The 18494-nt window shown below is 33.2% G+C and overlaps 4 protein-coding genes across 5 annotated transcripts; all 4 read right to left on the bottom strand.

Moving 5' to 3' along the window:
- Positions 1–423: 423 nt before the first annotated feature.
- Positions 424–2015, bottom strand: LOC130962183 (MATH domain and coiled-coil domain-containing protein At3g44790-like). 2 transcript variants are annotated; one of them, XM_057888311.1, is made up of 4 exons: positions 1829–2015; positions 1589–1605; positions 1457–1492; positions 424–1308 (listed from the first exon to the last, which is right to left on the bottom strand). In XM_057888311.1, the coding sequence occupies exons 1-4, from the start codon at positions 1993–1995 to the stop codon at positions 611–613; spliced, it is 918 nt and encodes a 305-aa protein (XP_057744294.1). In that variant the 5' UTR covers positions 1996–2015; the 3' UTR covers positions 424–610. The 2 variants fall into 2 exon arrangements, with proteins under 2 accessions (XP_057744294.1, XP_057744293.1); XM_057888310.1 differs by having other exon boundaries at positions 1457–1605.
- A 1382-nt stretch (positions 2016–3397) lies between these two features.
- Positions 3398–6010, bottom strand: LOC130963577 (uncharacterized). The gene is made up of 2 exons (XM_057889678.1): positions 5245–6010; positions 3398–5199 (listed from the first exon to the last, which is right to left on the bottom strand). Exons 1-2 carry the CDS (start codon positions 6008–6010, stop codon positions 3398–3400), a joined length of 2568 nt encoding a protein of 855 aa, XP_057745661.1.
- Positions 6011–7101: 1091 nt separating this feature from the next.
- On the bottom strand, positions 7102–8422 carry LOC130963576 (MATH domain and coiled-coil domain-containing protein At3g44800-like). The gene is made up of 3 exons (XM_057889677.1): positions 8292–8422; positions 7904–8067; positions 7102–7796 (listed from the first exon to the last, which is right to left on the bottom strand). Exons 1-3 carry the CDS (start codon positions 8420–8422, stop codon positions 7102–7104), a joined length of 990 nt encoding a protein of 329 aa, XP_057745660.1.
- Positions 8423–9413: 991 nt separating this feature from the next.
- LOC130963575 (ubiquitin C-terminal hydrolase 12-like) lies at positions 9414–10551 on the bottom strand. The gene is made up of 3 exons (XM_057889676.1): positions 10424–10551; positions 10178–10329; positions 9414–10081 (listed from the first exon to the last, which is right to left on the bottom strand). Exons 1-3 carry the CDS (start codon positions 10549–10551, stop codon positions 9414–9416), a joined length of 948 nt encoding a protein of 315 aa, XP_057745659.1.
- Positions 10552–18494: the final 7943 nt, after the last annotated feature.

Genomic DNA, 18494 nt, shown 5'->3' with positions numbered 1-18494 from the left:
TTGACACCACTCCGTTTAGCACTAACAGAATAATCTGATGTGTCACGTCAAGCCAATGCCTTAGCCGTTAAACACCCATGTTAAATTAGGACAAATTAATCTCCTTAAGCAAACTATTTCTTAGGCGGATAGATCACAAGAAAATCACATATGAGATAGATAGGTCCTTAAAAAACACATATATCAAGCAAATAAGTCCTTAATAATTTCATTTAACAGTCAGCTAAACTTTTCCATCTCTTCAAAATCAGATTTTATACACATAATTCTAATACTATATCAGAGTCAAACTTGCCTTACACAAACATAGTCACGGGTATGCAACTGTTCTCACAAGACTACAAATAGAATAGCAGCAATACAAATATAATCACAACAATACAAATATGTTTAGGCCATATTAGAAAAAAGTAATAGGACAAAAATTTGTGATTATATACGGCATACAAGTTACCCTACTTAACATTCTATAATTGACAAAAGTAGAATACTAGATAATAGAATTATTATAAAGTCCTAGAGATATTAGTGTTCTGGATTTTACAGAATGATAGAGATCTAGCTAGTAAGCAGAATACAAAAATATATTTATATATAATCTTAATCTAAATTAGGAAATTATTCCATATCCTAATTGATCATCCAAATCTCTTGCTACAAAACCTTCTTCAGCCTTTGCCAATTCTTTCTTTGTTGTTTCAAGAACAGCATCTATAGCAATTACCTCTGCTTTCAGGGTCTTAGCTTTTTCTTCTAAATCAACCACATTACCCTTAAGCTTTTTCACCTTGGCTGCATTCTCAAAATAGCTCAAAGCAGATTTAACATGTGGCTCCAACCAACTCAAATCATCAAATCTAATCTCAGCTTCATCCCATAAATCTTGTAACTCCTTACAAGCATCATCACTCTTCATGTCCTTCACTTTCTTGGTCTTTAGAAAATGCAAGAGTTTCCCTAATGTTGTGAATGAAAGTTGATTGAACCTTTGGCTCCTTTTTCTCTTTCTATGGCTTTCAATAAGAGAAGGGTACTTCGAACATGAATTCTCTAGTAGTTGAACATAGTCTTTCTCTATTTTGCATAATCCCCTGAAATCCATAAATAAAGCTGTGGACTTCATAACTAAACATGGGTGATTTTGATCATGATCAAGTCCTAAATCATTGACAGAAACCTCAGCAACAACAATGCACGTGTCCTTTACAAGAAACCCGTTTTTGGGGTCAGAAACCATGCCTGAAAGTACTCTCAAGGAAACAACAGCAACTCCTGTTTTGAGCTGATGAATATTGATATTCTCACTCTCTGGCAAAATCACAAATCATAGGTCAAAATAAAGTTTTTGATAAGAAAAAATGGCGCTAGATGATTTATCAAAAGGAGAAAGGAATAATAATTATATAAATCTGACATGTAATGAATATAGTATATCCATCAAAGAATATAATGATACCATTTATTATTGTGGATTTGCCTTGAAGCTGATCAACTAAAGAGAGCTTGAAGTTAAGAGATCTCCATCCATCAATGTCCCCAGTATACAATCGATCTACCAATAAGACTCGTAAATAAATGTTGGGGATACCTGAAATAGCTATCTGCCTAAAAGAAACAAAAGGTAACAATATATATAATTAAGTACACATGCAAAATCACTCATATTGTAAGCAGTTAAAGTTTTCAACTTTGTGGAGTCAAGGTCCAGAATATTTTTGACAAATCCAAAACATTAGAAACAAAATAAAATGAAATAAAAAGTTAAAAAGTAATATTTTGAAAGAATGAGAAATGGTTAGAAGAAAAAGGTATCGTTGTAAGTACATACCAGGAATAGGGGCCGAAGAAGAAGGTGTGGGAGTAGTAGTGATTGAAGAACTTACTAGAGAAGTTGTTAATGGTCCATGTGAACTTGCCAGTTGTTAAAACCTTTTTTTCTTGTTGCTCCTTTTCCATTCTCCTTTTTCTTCTTCTGCACCTTGCTGGGTTCTGCATCTGCTTCAGAAAGCTCAAGCTTGCCCAACAAACAATGTGCGTGTCTTTTCAGTTCTGGAATGAAGATAGGCGAGTCAAAGTGAATCTCATCTTCCATATCTCGGTGACACGTGGCCGACCAGCCAAAAATCAGACGGTGCGTGTTGAGCACCAGAAATCGGATTCTACAATTTCCATTTCCTCCAGGACACGCCAGCATAGGCTAATTTTTTTTATATTGGTTAAATATATGTGTAATACATTGTTATTGTTATTGGAAGATTAAGTATTTTTTTTATACGGTATTTTATTTAAATCAGACGATCTGATTTGTTTGAAAAAAAATAAACTATAAATTAGAGGATCTGATTTGTTTGAAAAAAAACTACGTAGAGTCCGTTTTGTATTTTTTATTTTTTTATTTTCGAAAACAGATCGGACTGTCCGATTTGTGATTGTTTGAAAAAAATAAAACAATCGAAAGCACCAATTTGTAGCTCTCATAACAAAATTAAACACTTCTTTTCTCACATCATTGGGAGATACACTCTTCTCTCTCCCACACGAAAAAAAAAAAAGGTGCCCGCCACCATATGCTTGTATCACTTTATTTTTTTTAAGTTATTTTTTCAAATATTATACTTTTATACACATTTATTTTCTTAGGGTGGGAGGAACTATGTTTCTTAATTTATTATCATGTTCAATAGAGATGGGTGATGAAAAATGTGATACAAAGCATGTAAAATAAGTAATAGCATTATAATATTACAATATAATGAGGGTTAATTAATAACAAGATATATTGGGCAATTTACATAAATAAATAAAGTGGGAGAATTATTTACATAAATGTGCAAATCTGTTTGTTGTTACGATTTTGTGCAAAATTGAATATTATGTAAACCGTGGCAACCCACCACGGTTTCAAAACAAACATAAACCGTGGGAGGTCACCACGGATTAGGAACAAATTGTGTTGCATGTAAACCGTGGGAGGTCACCACGGTTTACGTATGAAAAAGTGTGTGCATAAACCGTGGTGAGTCACCACGGTTTATGAGGAAGCAATTTTGAAAAAGTGTGTGCATAAACCCTAATTGCGTTATGTAATGTGCATGATTGTTAGTGTTTATGTATTTCAGAGTTACTGTTAAATATTATTTATCATTTGAGTATGTAGTGAGTGCCTGATTCAGAGTAATTCATCTGTTCATGTATGGTATATATTATAATGCACATTATTAAAGATATCTAAAGAGGTTTAATGAAACTGATAATTTAAAACGAGGTTATTATACTAAGATTTCGTTGTTGATGAAACACGTTGAAAGTGACATATTTAACCAACGACGCATTACTAAGATTACTTAGAGCAAGAAAAAAATAAAACAGCATAGACGAGGGTTACACAACATGAGATCTAAGCATCCCCTCCACCACTTTGTGATCGCTGCTGACAGTTCCTTCGCGTATGCCCAGGTTGACGGCATAACCCACAACGCTTCGGCTGATTCTGTTGAGACTGATCCATGCTTCCTCGGATCCTGGTTGACTTTGGACGACCTTCCTTTGCCCGCCGCAGATTAGGGTCAGGAATAATAGTTGGGCCACCATATGGAGGCCACAGGCCTTCAGGAATAGGTGGGAGAAACCCATGATTGTAAACGTTGAACACCTCAGTCATACGATACACCTCATGAACATATGACGCCCAGTTTAGCCGGGAGTAGGCGCAACAGGCAATGGCGTGGCAACATGGATAATGCAGCGCCTGGAAGTGCCCACAATCGCATCGGTGATCTTTAAGGAAAACTCTGTAGCTACCAAGAGAGAACGTCCCCGTTGGTGTTGTCTCAGCCACGGTGTACTCTAGTTGGTGCCTGTCGTATAATGTCACAGTAAAGCACCTGGAGTCTCTAAGGTTCCGATCAATAGCCTTGACCAATGCCTGACAGAATTCATGGCCGGCTCCGAGTTGTGCCTCTGCTGTCTGTCCCCGGACTACAAATAGCTGAGCAAGCCTCCCGTAGGTTGACTTAACCAATGATGTGACAGGGAGGTTGCGAGTTCCCTTTAGCACGGAGTTCACACATTCACTGATGTTTGTGGTCATGTGCCCGAACCGTCGACCAGCATCCTCATGTTGGGTCCATTTGTCATACTCCATACGGTTGGCCCAGTCACACATTGCTGGATTCTCAGTCCGCATGATGTCGAACCAGTAGTAAAACTCACCCTCAGTCTTGGCGTAGGCAGCATTGACCAGTAACCTCCTTGAGTCCTTACCTTTGAACGTTAGGGCGAAATTGGCGGCCACATGCCTTATACAGTAGGCCCGGAATGCACGAGGAGGCAGCCATCCATTCTCAGGTGCCTCAAGGGCCGCCTTGATCCCATTATGCCTGTCTGAGATAACTAGGATACCCTCCTGAGGAGTCACATGCTCTCGTAGGTTTGACAAGAAGAATGACCACGACTCTGCATTTTCCCCCTCTACAAGGGCGAATGCTACCGGGAGGATGTTCGAGTTTCCGTCCTGAGCTATAGCCAACAGGAGCGTCCCTCCATACTTCCCATACAAGTGGGTACCATCAATACTGACGAGTGGCTTGCAATGCCGGAAAGCCTCGATACAGGGTGGAAATGTCCAGAAAAGTCGGTGAAAGTACACCCTCGACTCATCAACAGCACCACCAATCTGAACCGGAGACGTCTTCAGCACCGTGATTGTTCCCGGCATTGTTGCCTGGATCCCTAGCATCCAACGGGGCAGTTCCGCGTAAGACTCTTTCCAATCTCCATATATTTCTGCCACAGCCTTCTGCTTAGCCAACCAGACCTTCCTGTAACTAGGCCTGAAACCGTAATCAGCTTCTGTCGCTTCTTGAAGTACCTTTACCGTAACCGCAGCATCCGCCCTAACCATAGGAAGAATCCTCGCACATATAACGTTATAATCCAGCTGACGGTGATCACTTGATATAGAAGTTGCGAGGCACGTGTGTGGCCCGTTGTACCTCCTAACCTCCCAAGTTCCCTTTCGTGCACGAAGCGCTACACGAATCAACCAAGTGCAACCCTTGCCGAATTGCTTGCATTTTCCATGATACTTCAAATGATCCGATTCGATGACTCTGTACTCAACACCTCGCCGGATGCTATAGTCCTTCACACTGAGCACAGCTTCATCTTTACTCTGAAAAGATTGCCCAATCTCAAATTCTGTAGAAGATCTACCGACTATGTTACCACTGTCTTCCTATTGACCAAGAGCTTCCAAGTTTAGTGTCGAGAAGTGTGGAGGGTATTGATGAGAAGCAGAACTTGAAGGCCGATGTTGCGCATCTGGATCGCCGCCTCTGTTTTCGTCGCTGTCACCATCGATATCAACAGGCTCCTCTTCAGATTCATCGTCACGCATTGCATTCTCTATATGATCAGGTCCACCAAAGTCTTCGAGATAAGGCACGAGGCCACCACCGGTGCCCACGACGTTGGGCGGCTCAATGACTGCTGCAGGCTCGAAAGGGACAGAACCAACAACCTCCGTTTGTTGTAAGTCAGCCGCAAAAGAAGGTGATTGAACCGGCGGAAGATGCGGTCTGACCGGAGGCATCGAACTAGATGCACCACCAGCGGAAGCTACGCAAGGAACTGGAGCGGATGCCCCAGAACTATCGACACCAACCTCCAACTTCGCAAACAACTCATGGATTCTGATCTCCGGAAAACTCCTTACACAGTAGAACAGAACCCTAATATCTTCATCAGACTTAACCGCAAAGGTTTCGTACTGAACACCGGTCGAGACAACCGCCATTGGAATCTTGTAGAATAGTTTCTTCACCCACTTGGAACCCAACACGCCAAGCTTCTCCAAGATGCTGGTCTTCAAGTCCGACAAACTCATAGACGAACTGATAAACATACTTAGTGGTTCTCTGTCGGTGAACTTCACACCATGGCTTTTGCTTTTTTTTATTTTTCCAGAGCAATGCACCAGAGCAAGAAAGCTCTCTTCCTCATTAGCCATTGTGAGAATGATCTCTTCTGGTGCTTGAATCACCCACATATATATAGATTTTTCGTCAAAGTAAACCGTGGCAAGCCACCACGTTTTCTAGCTCTACATAAACCGTGGTGACTCACCACGGTTTATGCACACACTTTTTCATACGTAAACCGTGGTGACCTCCCACGGTTTACATGCAACACAATTTGTTCCTAATCCGTGGTGACCTCCCACGGTTTATGTTTGTTTTGAAACCGTGGTGGGTTGCCACGGTTTACATAATATTCAATTTTGCACAAAATCGTAACAACAAACAGATTTGCACATTTACGTAAATAATTCTCCCACTTTATTTATTTATGTAAATTACCCAGATATATTATTCTATCTTAGACTTACAGTAGTTCACATGCTAGTTATCATTGATGGAGAGTTCTTGGATGGGAAAAATATTTTGTGGTGCTCAAAGGACCAAGTTCTATGAAAAAATTGTCAACAATTTTAAAGATGATTTGTAAATATGATTTTTTTTACTATAGATTTTTATAATGGAGGAAATAGTTGGTTTTTTTTTTTTTCGAGATTCCCATCACTAATATTAAATAACGAAAAAAAATTATAAGTCGCAAAAAAATCACATATCATATAAATCCCTAAAAAAATCATATATTAAGCAAATAAGTTCTTAATCATTTCGTTTAAATCCTTCAATCTCCCTAAAACTAGATTTTATACACATAATTCGAATACTACTTTGCAATCGCTTGCTTTACACGAACATAGTGACAGGTATACAATTATCCTCACAGGACTATAAATATAATCACAGCAATACAAATATAATCACAACAATATAAACATAAACAATACAAATATGTTTAGGCCATATTTTAAAAAAAATAACAGGACAAAAATTAGCGATTATATACGTCATACAAGTAACCCTACTAAACATTCTATAATTGACAAAGGTAGAATACTAGATAATAGAGTTATTATAATAAGTCCTAGAGACATCAGTGTTCTGAATTTTGTTTACAGAATGATAGAGATCTAACTAGTAAGCAAAATACAAAAATATCTTTACATATAATCTTAATCTTAATTAGGATTTAGGGTATTCCATATCCTAGTTGATCATCCAAATCTATTTCTATAAAACCTTCTTCAGCCTTTGCCAATTCTTTCTTTGTTGTTTCAAGAACAGCATCTATAGCAATTGCATCTGCTTTCAGGGTCTTAAATTTTTCTTCTAAATCAACCACATTAGCCTTAAGCTTTTCCACCTTGGCTGCATTCTCAAAATAGCTCAAAGCAGATTTAACATGTGGCTCCAACCAACTCAAATCATCAAATCTAATCTCAGCTTCTTCCCATAAATCTTGTAACTCCATACAAGCATCATCACTCTTCATGTCCTTCACTTTCTTAGTCTTTAGAAAATGCAACAGTTTCCCTAATTTTGTGAATGAAAGTTGATTGAACCTTTGGCTCCTTTTTCTCTTTCTATGGCTTTCAATAAGAGAAGGGCACTTTGAACATGAATTCTCTAGTAGTTGAACATAGTCTTTCTCCATTTTGCATAATCCCTTGAAATCCAAAAATAAAGCTGTGGACTTCATAACTGAACATGGGTGATTTTGATCATGATCAAGTCCTAAACCATTGACAGAAACCTCAGCAACAACAATGCCCGTGTCATTTACAAGAAACCCGTTTTTGCGGTAAAAAACTAGGTCTGAATGTACTCTGAAGGAAACAACATCAACTCCTGTTTTGAGCTGATGAATATTGATATTCTCACTCTCTAGCAAAATCACAAATCATAGGTCAAAATAAAGTTTGATAAGAAAAAATGCCGCTAGATGATTAATCAAAAGGACAAAGGATATCCATCAAAGAATATAATGATACCATTTATTATAGTGGATTTGCCATGAAGCTGATCAACTAAAGAGAGCTTGAAGTTAAGAGATCTCGATCCAACAGGAACATTATCAATGTCGCCAGCATACAATCGATCTACCAATAAGCCTCGTAAATAAATGTTGGGCATGCCTGGAAGTATAGCTATCTGCCTAAAAGAATCCAAAGGTAACAGAATTTATATAATTAAGTACACATGCAAAATCACTCATATTATAAGCAGTTAAAGTTTTCAACTTGGTGGAGTCAAGGTCCAGAATATTTTTGACAAATCCAAAACATTAGAAATAAAATGAAATGAAATAAAAAGTTAAAAGTAATATTTTGAAAGAATGAGAAATGCTTAGAAGAAAAAACTATCGTTGTAAGTACATACCAGGAATAGGGACCGACGAAGAAGGTGTCGGAGTAGAAGAATTTGAACCAAACCTGACTAGAGAAGTTGTTAATGGTCCATGTGAACTTGCCACTTGTTAAAACCTTTACTTCTTGTTGCTCCTTTTCCATTCTCCTTCCACCCGCCAAGTATTAGTGAAACCCCAGAGTAATCAACACAATGCTCAGAGAAATATTAATATAGACAAATTTTGACTTATTTCAATAAAAAATAGAAATCAGAAGAAAAAACTTACCTACAATCTTCTCTTCTTCTTCTTCTTCTTCTTCTTCTTCTTCACCTTAGTAGGTTCTGCTTCAGATGCCGAACAATATGCGTCTCTTTTGAATTCTGAGATGAAAATTGAAGTGGGATGGGGAGTCAAAGTGAGTCTCATCTTCCAGGAGAAAATCAGGCGAAAAGACAGGTATAATCACGGTGGGACACGTGGCCAACAAGAAGAAAATCAAACGGTGCATGTTGACCACCAGAAATCGGATTGTACAATTTCCATTTCCTCCAAGACTCGCCACCATATGCTTGTATTATGTTTTTTTTTTGAGTTATTTTTTTCAAATATTATACTTTTATACACATTTATTTTCTTAGGTTGGGAGGAACTATGTTTCTTAATTTATTATCATGTTCAATAGAGATGGGTGATGAAAAATGTGGTATAAAGCATGTATTATAACATTATAATATTACATTATATTGAGGGTTAATTAATAACAACATATATTATACAATCTTAGACCTACAGTATTTGGCATGCTAGTTATCGTTGATATCTCTAATTACATAACCTTCCTCTTTCACTAAAATCCTCAGCAACAATTGTGCACGTGTAAACACAAGAAACACTTAACTAGAAATTAATTAATGAAATTTTTAGTTTGATGAAACCAATACAAAGTTATCATAACTTAATGCCATTAATAAAATAATTTATTAAAGAATATAATTTTGAATGACAACTCACAAGAAACTATCAAATAGCAATGCAAGTTTGGTTTAATTGCATTAGAAAACATACGCTAGAAGCTGGAAATTAATAGCAATGTTCACATTTCCTTTTCAACCAAGAAAAAAGTCCATCATTTATTTGTATCATCTTATATATTACAGATAGGGTATTCCATGACCTAATTCGTCATTCAAATCTTTCTTCACAAAGCCTTTCTCAGCAATTGCCAATTCCATTTTTGCCCCTTCAAGATCATCCTGTGCAGCAGCCACATTTGCTTTCAAGCTCTCAACCCTATGCTCAAGATCAACAACATAACCCTTCAGCTTTGTCACCATCGCTTCTTTCACCATATAAACTTTCATACTCAGTGCAGATTTAACATGAGGCTCAAGCCATGTCAAATCATCAAAACTAATTATCTCAAGTTCATCCCATAAATCTTGAAGCTCTTTACAAGCATCATCATCATTCACCATATCCTTAACTTTCTTAGTCTTGAGAAAATGAAGCACTCTTCCTAAAGCTGTGAATCCCCGTTCAATGAACCTTTGGCTCCTATTTCTTTTTAGAAGGCTTTGAATAAGTGAAGGGTGCTTTGAACATGCTTTCTCTAGCAATTCAACATAATCTTTTTCAATTTTTGCTACACCCTTGAAATCTATTAACTCTCTACCGCATGAGGCATTGGTGTTGAGAGAAACTTCGGCAACAATGATGCATGTGTCGTTTACAAGAAACCCATTTTTGGGGTCACTAAATTTTTTTATGTCCATTACTATCATCGGTAAATGACGTTTGTGGAAATCCTCATACAAACTATCTGGAAAAATGACAAAACAAATTTAAGGTAAGAAATTCTTTTGAATGGAATTATTATTACCACGCCAAGGTGTAATGTAAATGGAATTATTATTACCTGTTTTTGTCATTTTGCCATCAACCTGATTAATCAAAGACAACTTTAAACTTGCATATCGGTTCCAGTAATCAGGAAGATTAGTAGAATTATTCCCAGCATCCCAACAAATTTCAACTTCATCTTCTCCTTCTGGATATAAAAGTATCCTCCTAAACAAGATAAAAAAAATAAAAGTAATTGAAAAAAATTAAAATAACCTCAAAATTAAAGTAGGAGCTAATTCAATAATTGAAAGCAACGTACCACGGATGAGAGCCAGCGAAGAATGTGTCAGAGTAGAGCACCTGGCACTGGCAGTTCAGATCAAAGAAGTTGTTGACCGTCCAAGTGAACTTCACAATTGTTTCCACCATTGCTTTTTGATCCTCCATTTCATTAAATCAAGTAAGTAATGATACTGAGACAATGCGAGTGTAAATAAACTTGAAACTTGATCTATTTATGTGAGTGGAACAGACTAAGCTGCGTAACATGAAAATTGAAACGTAAGGTTTTTAATTTTTAGCTAAACTTAGAGATCAATAAAATAGCCACTCCCGTTGGATTTTTTTTACAAAGATAGGAGACTCGAACCCACAACCTCTTAATTGAGTATGGAGAAATTATGTCATTTGAGTTATTACTTATTGGCCCACTCCCGTCGATTTTTTTTAAGTACTTGTCAATTAATTATAGTTTTATTTTAAAGGATTTTGCTAACTTGTATATTAAGTACATAGATTAAATATATTATAAAAAATATTTTTTTAAAATTATAACAATCTTTTTTTATATTTTCAATCGTTGAATACATTAAATATATTAAAAAAAAATTATTCTTATAATTTTAAAACATGTACTTAGGATACAACTTAATTAGATCTTATATTAAAATATGATTATTCCACTGCATCTCATTTTAATTTACTTCCTTAAAAACTTATTAATTTAGTTTTACTATAAAGGTTTATATTCTTAATTAAGTAATTACTTTAATAAAAATATTAAACTTGTCTAATCATAAATTGAAAATGGCCAATAATTAAGTAGAGTAATTATCTCGTAGTTCAAAACTGAGATACTCATCATCGTCCATGCATTGGAACTAAACTACAGCTCTACTTTTGAATTGTGATTAATTAATTATTAATCTATACATATTCCTACCCAACCAGTCATTGAACATTGGAAATATATAGGTCAAATGCATTGGAAGAATAATCTAGAATTGGGTCAAATTCAAAGTTTAAAGTTTGACCTCTATACTAGATAGCTACTTCAATATAACAATATAATAATTAATAATAGAAGTGTGCTATCAAATCAGTAAATTTTGTGATTTAAAATTATTATTTAGTCATAATGAATATTTTTAATGGTATAAAATTATATTTAATGAGATGAAATTACTTATTTTTTTATTAATTAAATATTAGCCAAATTTTAATAAAAATATTAGATGCTAAACTTTTTCTTAATGATAACATCAATTGAAAGTAAATTAAAACGTTTTTCTATCACACTTCAAAAGAAAAAATAATGGAACCTATATAAAAGATCGTACATAAGTTAGTGACATTAAAAACTAAATGAAGAATATAATTCAGAAAGAAAAAATCACAATAAGAAAACGATGAAATAGCAAGTAATTTAATTTCATTAGGAGAACATACATTAGAAGCTAGAAATAGCAACGTTCTAATTTCCTTTCATCCAAGATAGTAAGCCAGAAAAAAGTCCATAATTTGTATCATATATTACAGATAGGATATTCCTTGAGCTAATGCATCATTCAAATCTCTCTTTCCAAAGTCTTTCTCAGCAAGGAAAAACTACCAAAATACCCTGAAGTTTACGAACGCTGACAAAAGTATCCATAAACTAAGGAAATTAACGTTGTACCCATGAAAGATGGATTCCGTATGACAAAAGTATCCAAATCCTAAATTTTAGTTAATTTTTTAATAAAATTCCTAAACTACCCTACACTCAACCTCAACTCACTTTTTTAACATTTCATAACCCAATCTGAACCAACCCTTGCCATGGAGTCCGAAACTACTCCTACAACAAACTAGACCGAAATCAATGGTGGTGGTGGTGGTGGAGAATCGAACCTCAACCGATTCACTCATAAGTTTACAATTCATATCCAAACTAAATCAATCAAACACAAAAAATACTCAACATATAAAAAATTTCAAATTTATTCATCCAATTTCTGAAAAGAAGAAAAATGAAATAAAAAATGTTAAAAAAAAAAGAAATACCTTTTCTTCGCCGGCTGTAACATCGTCAATGGCAGAACCTCCATCCACAGCGCCACCCCCCTTTCTTCTTTGATTTCTCTTTACCAAACCCTCTTCCTGCATGCAAGAGCACCACGACCCCTCTCTCTTCTCAGACGTGCGATGATGGTATTCTCCTCTGCTGGTCAGGCGCGCCACGATGACGTTCTCCTCGATTGCAACAGGTGCGCTACGGCAATATTCTCCTCAGGTTGGATCACAGGCGCGCGATGAAGGTGTTGTAGTCACCTTAAGAGTGAAAGGGAGAAGACTCTGTGAGGGTTTTTGAGAGAGGGATAAGTGAGGAAAGAGAAAGAAGTAAGAAGAGAGGGAGTGACGGTAGAATGGGGCAAAGGGTGGGGTAGTTTGAAAATTTTATTAAAAAATCAACAAAAATTTAGGATTTGGATACTTTTGTCATACGGAATCCATCTTTCATGGGTACAGCGTTAATTTCCTTAGTTTATGGGTACTTTTGTCAGCGTTCGTAAACTTCATGGATACTTTTGGTAGTTTTTCCTCTCAACAATTTTCAATTCCCGTTTTGCCCTCTTAACCCTGTCTTCAAGATCAACCACATTTCCCTTCAACTTTGTCACTACCTCTCCTCTCTCCACATAATCTTTCATTCTCAGTGCTGATCTAACGTGAGGCTCAAGCCATGTCAAATCATCAAATCCAACTCTCTCAACTTCATCCCATAAATCTTGAAGCTCTTTATCACATCCGTCATTAATTTATTCTTTTAAGAAGGATTTTGTTATCTTGTGTGTCTTAGAACATTAGTTAAATATACAATAAAAAAATATTTTAATATTTTTGATATATTAAATACGTTGAAAATATGAAAAATTTATTTTTATAATAAATAATATTAAAATCTTTTTTTATAATATACTTGATGGAAATTTTTTAAAAAAAAAATTAACTTAAAAATTAAACAAAATAACATTTTATAAAAGTCAGTTTCCGTTTTATTGAATTATATATACAAACATAATTCAAGTTGTAAAGTAATTTTTTAATGAAAAATCAAATACATTCGTAGTCGTAGATTTCAAGACCGAACCATTAATTAACCCAGTTATATAACCGAATTGCTGGATCACTGAATCAATCAATAAATCGTTGATTCACTAAGTTAACCCGGTCATAATTAAATAAAATATTAAATTATAAAAATAAAAATAAAATTAAAATTAAAAATTAAAAGTTAAAATAAATGTTTTTATAAATATATTAATAACAATCAAATATCAAATATCAATTCTTAGATATAATTTATGACGTAAAAGAGATAATAAATTAATTACTAGTATAAAATATTTTCTCAATTTAAATAAACAAAAGAAAGAAAAAATATAACACAATCAATATATCAAATTTAGTATCCATATGAATTCATATTTAAAAAGATAAAAAATAAAATAAAATCCTTTCAAGGTTTACTATATAATTATCTTTTGTCAAATATAATAATAAGAAACATGTTCGCAAGGTGTTAAAGGAGGAAATGTTGCATTCACAATGTCCCCCTGTTCAAATCTTACCTCCAATATTTGTATAGTATCATCAAATTTTCAATTATGTCTCTACATTTTTTGTCAATTGGATTTATGAATCAATATTTTTTCAATTAAGTCCCTTATGACAATAAACCTTACAAAACATGTTAAAGAAGAGTACAAAAAATTTGAAAATGAGACTTGTTAATTATATTTATATATATATATATATATATATATATATATATATGTAATTTTTTAATTTACAAAACCGCAAATCTAATTCAATCCAAATCGCTTGAAATTGGATTGGATCGCATCAGATTTTTTAAAAAAATCATCCAATCCAAACCGCATCGCAAGTAAAACTAGTGTTCGAATCGAATGAATTTTTAGTTTAAAACCGATCCAAACAGCATTGTGAACACCCCCTATTTTTAGATATAATGAGAGTGTAATAATCTATGAAATTGAAAATGTAAATGCAATGACTATACATTTTCTGTTAATTAATTTCGTCTAATGAATATTATTTCTTTGCTATTTAATATGTATGAAAAATATGATACGAATATAAAGAAAATCACAACAAATTATGCATTGAATTATGAAATAGAAAGTACTTTTGCATTATATATTCAAAGTCATCTGGATAATCACAAAATAAATGATCCACCAATTCATAACAGTGATCCACTCACATAAGAAAAGACAACATCAAAATTCAAAAGTGATTTATATCATAAACAAAACAATGTCACATATTATGACATAGTCTAAAAATCTTACAGAGCAACATCACATATCAAAAAGAAACCTTAGATAGATTAAAGTTTCAATTAAGTGTTGTCTTTCTAATTCCTTACTTAAGTCTTTCACTCCTTCTCACACTAAAGACTTTGGTCTTAGACAAAGACAGAAATGCTGGTGCAATTGGAATAGATGGCTGAAATGGTATTATAGTGATAGGAACTGAGTGAGATGACGTTATAAGAGTGTTCGGTGGCTGATAAAGTGGCACAGTGATGAGAACTGACTGAGATGGTGATGCAATGGTGTTTGATGGCTGAAATGGTGATACAGAAATATTTGGTGGCTAAAATGGTAATGCAGTGATGAAAGATGGCTGAGATAGTGGTACAATGATATTTGATAGTTGAGATGGTAATACAGTGGTGATCCACAATAATATTCATAAGTAAGAAATGTTTATACAAGTTATTTACACCCTCAAATAAACATGATATTATATTATTATCAATATATATTAATACACTACCTATCTACATAGTTGAATGATGAGAGCATGAAAATGGGATAGATGGTTATGGATGATAATATTCAATCATATACCTTTTGTTTCTGTCATTTTGTCATCAATCTGATTAATTAGGGACAACTTGAATCTTGCATTTCGGATCCACTCATCAAGAAGATGAGCAGAATTCCCAGCATCCAAATAAATTGACAAACATTCACATTCTTCTTCTTCCTCATTCTCAAATGGATATAAAACTATCCTCCTAAACATGATTTAAAAAAGTATAATTAAAGCATCCTAAAATTAGAGTAGGATTAAATTCAATTGCAAGCAGTCAAGCACCGTACCATGGATAAGAGTCAGTGAGCAAAGTCTGAGTTCAATTCAGTAGGGGTAAGCATGGGTTGGTTTGGTTTGGGTTTAAGATAAAATTAGAATTGAACCGATTAAAATATAATTGGTTCAATTTTTTTTTTGTATATATTCGAACCAAATCAAACCGATTAAGAATGGATTTGTTCGATTCGGGTAATTATTGGGTACCGATAACTTTAAAATTCATAAAAAAACCAAATTTTTATCTTAAAAATTTAACAATAACATCAATAGAAATAATCCAAACAAGTTAAACACCAAATACATTAAAAAGTATACTCATTAAAATCTAAACATATTAATAGTGAACAGGGACGGATCCAAAAAGTTTAGTATAGAGGGACCGAATTTTAGATAAATTTTTTTTCATTCCATAAAAATAATTACATATAGTTATTAGAGTTAGTTTTTCAAAAAATTTATCAAAATATATATATATATATAATTATAAATTTTTTTCATAATTTTATTTTTAATATGATAGTTACATAAAAAAAATATAACAATATCAATAGTATATTATAAAATTCTAAAGTACCAATAATTTATAGCGTGTTTAGTTAAAAATAATCATATATCTTACTAATTAAAATTAATTCTTTCAAAATTTTATAAAAATTTGAAAATAAATAATAAATTATTAATTATTTAAAAGACACAATACCTTTATAGAATATAAGATATAAGATATTTTTATAAAAGTTTTTCTTTCAACAACGTAAATTTAGAAGAAAAATAAGTATTTTTTATAAAAAAAGAATATCTAAAGCATATAATGTGATTACCAAAATATAACTACATAAGTTATTATTAATATAATAATATAAATTTTAATATATTAATATAAAATAAACAATTGATTTTTTTAAATAAATATAGAGATTATTATATAAAAACTAATTTAAAAGTTACAAAGACTTGAGGATATGATATTAAATTAGTTAAGTGAAAAATATTAGTGAATTAAACAATCAAGACATAAATCTATCACATAATAAAAAATAATACATATAAAAATACTAAATTATATAATATTTTTTATTTTTTTAAATATATATCTCATATATAAATATAGTTTCTAAAAATTTTGGGAGGGCCGAGGCCACCACTCGTCCCTCTCTAAGTCCGTCCCTGATAGTGAATAATCTTTGTCTAATAGAAATACAAATTTGTTAATTAAACACCAATTTTTTTATTTAATTAATATATGATCGGGTTCACGGGTTGGTTCGGATTCTGCATTCCCAAAATCGATATCCGAACCAATCATTAACAAAGGTTATCAGTTTGATTCGGGTTGAATCTGATTACCCGTTAGTTCAAGAACCAATTTAATTGGTTCGATTCGGGTTCGAACAGGTAATCAAGTACCCGCTACCCATACTCACCCCTACAATTTAGAGAAGTTGTTGATGGCCCATGTGAACAGTTGCTTTTTGATATTCCATTTCTAGATCAAGAAAACACTTATGTTGAGAATTATACACACGGCGTTATCTTGATTTATTTATGTGATTGGAAGAAACTACTTAACATGAAAGTTGAAAAATAACCTCTTTTGTTTTTTTCAATTTTTTTTTCTTGTTATAAGCATCGTTGTTAGCTAACTCTTTTTTCAATACAAAACTTTCCTTGTTTCTTTAATTAATGGCTCAATTCCTTTTAGATAAGAAAAATGTTAGATTACCAATATACTTTATTATTTTTAGTCAGTAATTAATTAATAATATTTGAGAATTTATTCAAAATTGTTCCTAAATAGTTCTAAAGTAGACGATTTGATTTCTAATAAAAATTAATTATATAGTTAATCTCCAATATTTTCTGGTGTTAGACGAATTGATCCTTTTTGACACTACTCCGTTTAGTACTGACAAAACAATCTGATGTATTACGTCAATTTGGTAACTCAATCGTTAAGTACCATGTGTTAAATTAGGACAAATTAGTCAACTTAAGCAAACCATTTATCAAGCTGTCCCAAAAAAATCGCATATCAAACAAATAAGTCCCTAAAAAACTCATATCAAGCAAAAATAAATCCCTAATCGTTTCATTTAAACCCTTCAATCTCCCTAAAACCAAATTTTATACACAATTCTAATACTACTTTGTAATTGCTTGGCTTACACAAACCTAGTAACAGATATACAATTATTCTCACAAGACTACAAATATAATCACACCAATACAAATATAATCGCAACAATACAAATATGTTTAGATCATATTAGAAAAAAGAAATAGGTAAAAAATTAGCCATTATATACGGCATACAAAATACACTACTAAACATTCTATAATTGACAAAAGTAGAATACTAGACAATAGAATTATTATAAAATCCTAGAGACATCAGTGTTCTGAATTTAGTATACAGAATGATAGAAATTTAACTAATAAGCAAAATACAAAAATATCTTTATATATAATCTTAATCTTAATTAGGGTTTAGGGTATTCCATATCCTAGTTGATCATCCAAATCTATTTCTAGAAAACCTTCTTCATCCATTGCCAATTCTTTCTTTGTTGTTTCAATAACAGCATCTATATCAATTCCCTCTGCTTTCAGGGTCTTAACTTTTTCTTCCAAATCAACCACATTAGCCTTAAGCTTTTCCACTTTGGCTGCATTCTCAAAATAGGTCAAAGCAGATTTAACATGTGTCTCCAACCAACTCAAATCATCAAATCTAATCTCAGCTTCTTCCCATAAATCTTGTAACTCCATACAAGCATCATCACTCTTCATGTCCTTCACTTTCTTAGTCTTTAGAAAATGAAGAGTTTCCCTAATGTTGTGAATGAAAGTTGATTGAACCTTTGGCTCCTTTTTCTCTTTCTATGGCTTTCAATAAGAGAAGGGTACTTTGAACATGATTTTTCTAGTAGTTTAACATATTC

Source organism: Arachis stenosperma, chromosome 2 (assembly GCF_014773155.1).
Source record: "Arachis stenosperma cultivar V10309 chromosome 2, arast.V10309.gnm1.PFL2, whole genome shotgun sequence".
Lineage (NCBI taxonomy): Eukaryota > Viridiplantae > Streptophyta > Magnoliopsida > Fabales > Fabaceae > Arachis > Arachis stenosperma.
The sequence above is the reverse complement of the archived record's forward strand: the minus strand, read 5'-3'. Positions and strand labels throughout refer to the sequence as shown.

Bases quoted from the DNA above. Each gene is read 5' to 3' on its own strand.
- LOC130963576 (XM_057889677.1), bottom strand. From the start codon at position 8,422: ATGGAAAAGGAGCAACAAGAAGTAAAGGTTTTAACAAGTGGCAAGTTC. The intron at 8,068-8,291 runs GTATGTACTTAC...GGATTCTTTTAG, and splicing joins TTCGTCGGTCCCTATTCCTG to GCAGATAGCTATACTTCCAG. The intron at 7,797-7,903 runs GTATCATTATAT...TGATTTTGCTAG, and splicing joins CAAATCCACTATAATAAATG to AGAGTGAGAATATCAATATT.
- LOC130962183 (XM_057888310.1), bottom strand. From the start codon at position 1,995: ATGCAGAACCCAGCAAGGTGCAGAAGAAGAAAAAGGAGAATGGAAAAG. The intron at 1,606-1,828 runs GTATGTACTTAC...TGTTTCTTTTAG, and splicing joins TTCTTCGGCCCCTATTCCTG to GCAGATAGCTATTTCAGGTA. The intron at 1,309-1,456 runs GTATCATTATAT...TGATTTTGCCAG, and splicing joins CAAATCCACAATAATAAATG to AGAGTGAGAATATCAATATT.
- LOC130963577 (XM_057889678.1), bottom strand. From the start codon at position 6,010: ATGGCTAATGAGGAAGAGAGCTTTCTTGCTCTGGTGCATTGCTCTGGA. The intron at 5,200-5,244 runs GTCAATAGGAAG...GATCTTCTACAG, and splicing joins ACTAAACTTGGAAGCTCTTG to AATTTGAGATTGGGCAATCT.
- LOC130963575 (XM_057889676.1), bottom strand. From the start codon at position 10,551: ATGGAGGATCAAAAAGCAATGGTGGAAACAATTGTGAAGTTCACTTGG. The intron at 10,330-10,423 runs GTACGTTGCTTT...TATCTTGTTTAG, and splicing joins TTCGCTGGCTCTCATCCGTG to GAGGATACTTTTATATCCAG. The intron at 10,082-10,177 runs GTAATAATAATT...TCATTTTTCCAG, and splicing joins TGGCAAAATGACAAAAACAG to ATAGTTTGTATGAGGATTTC.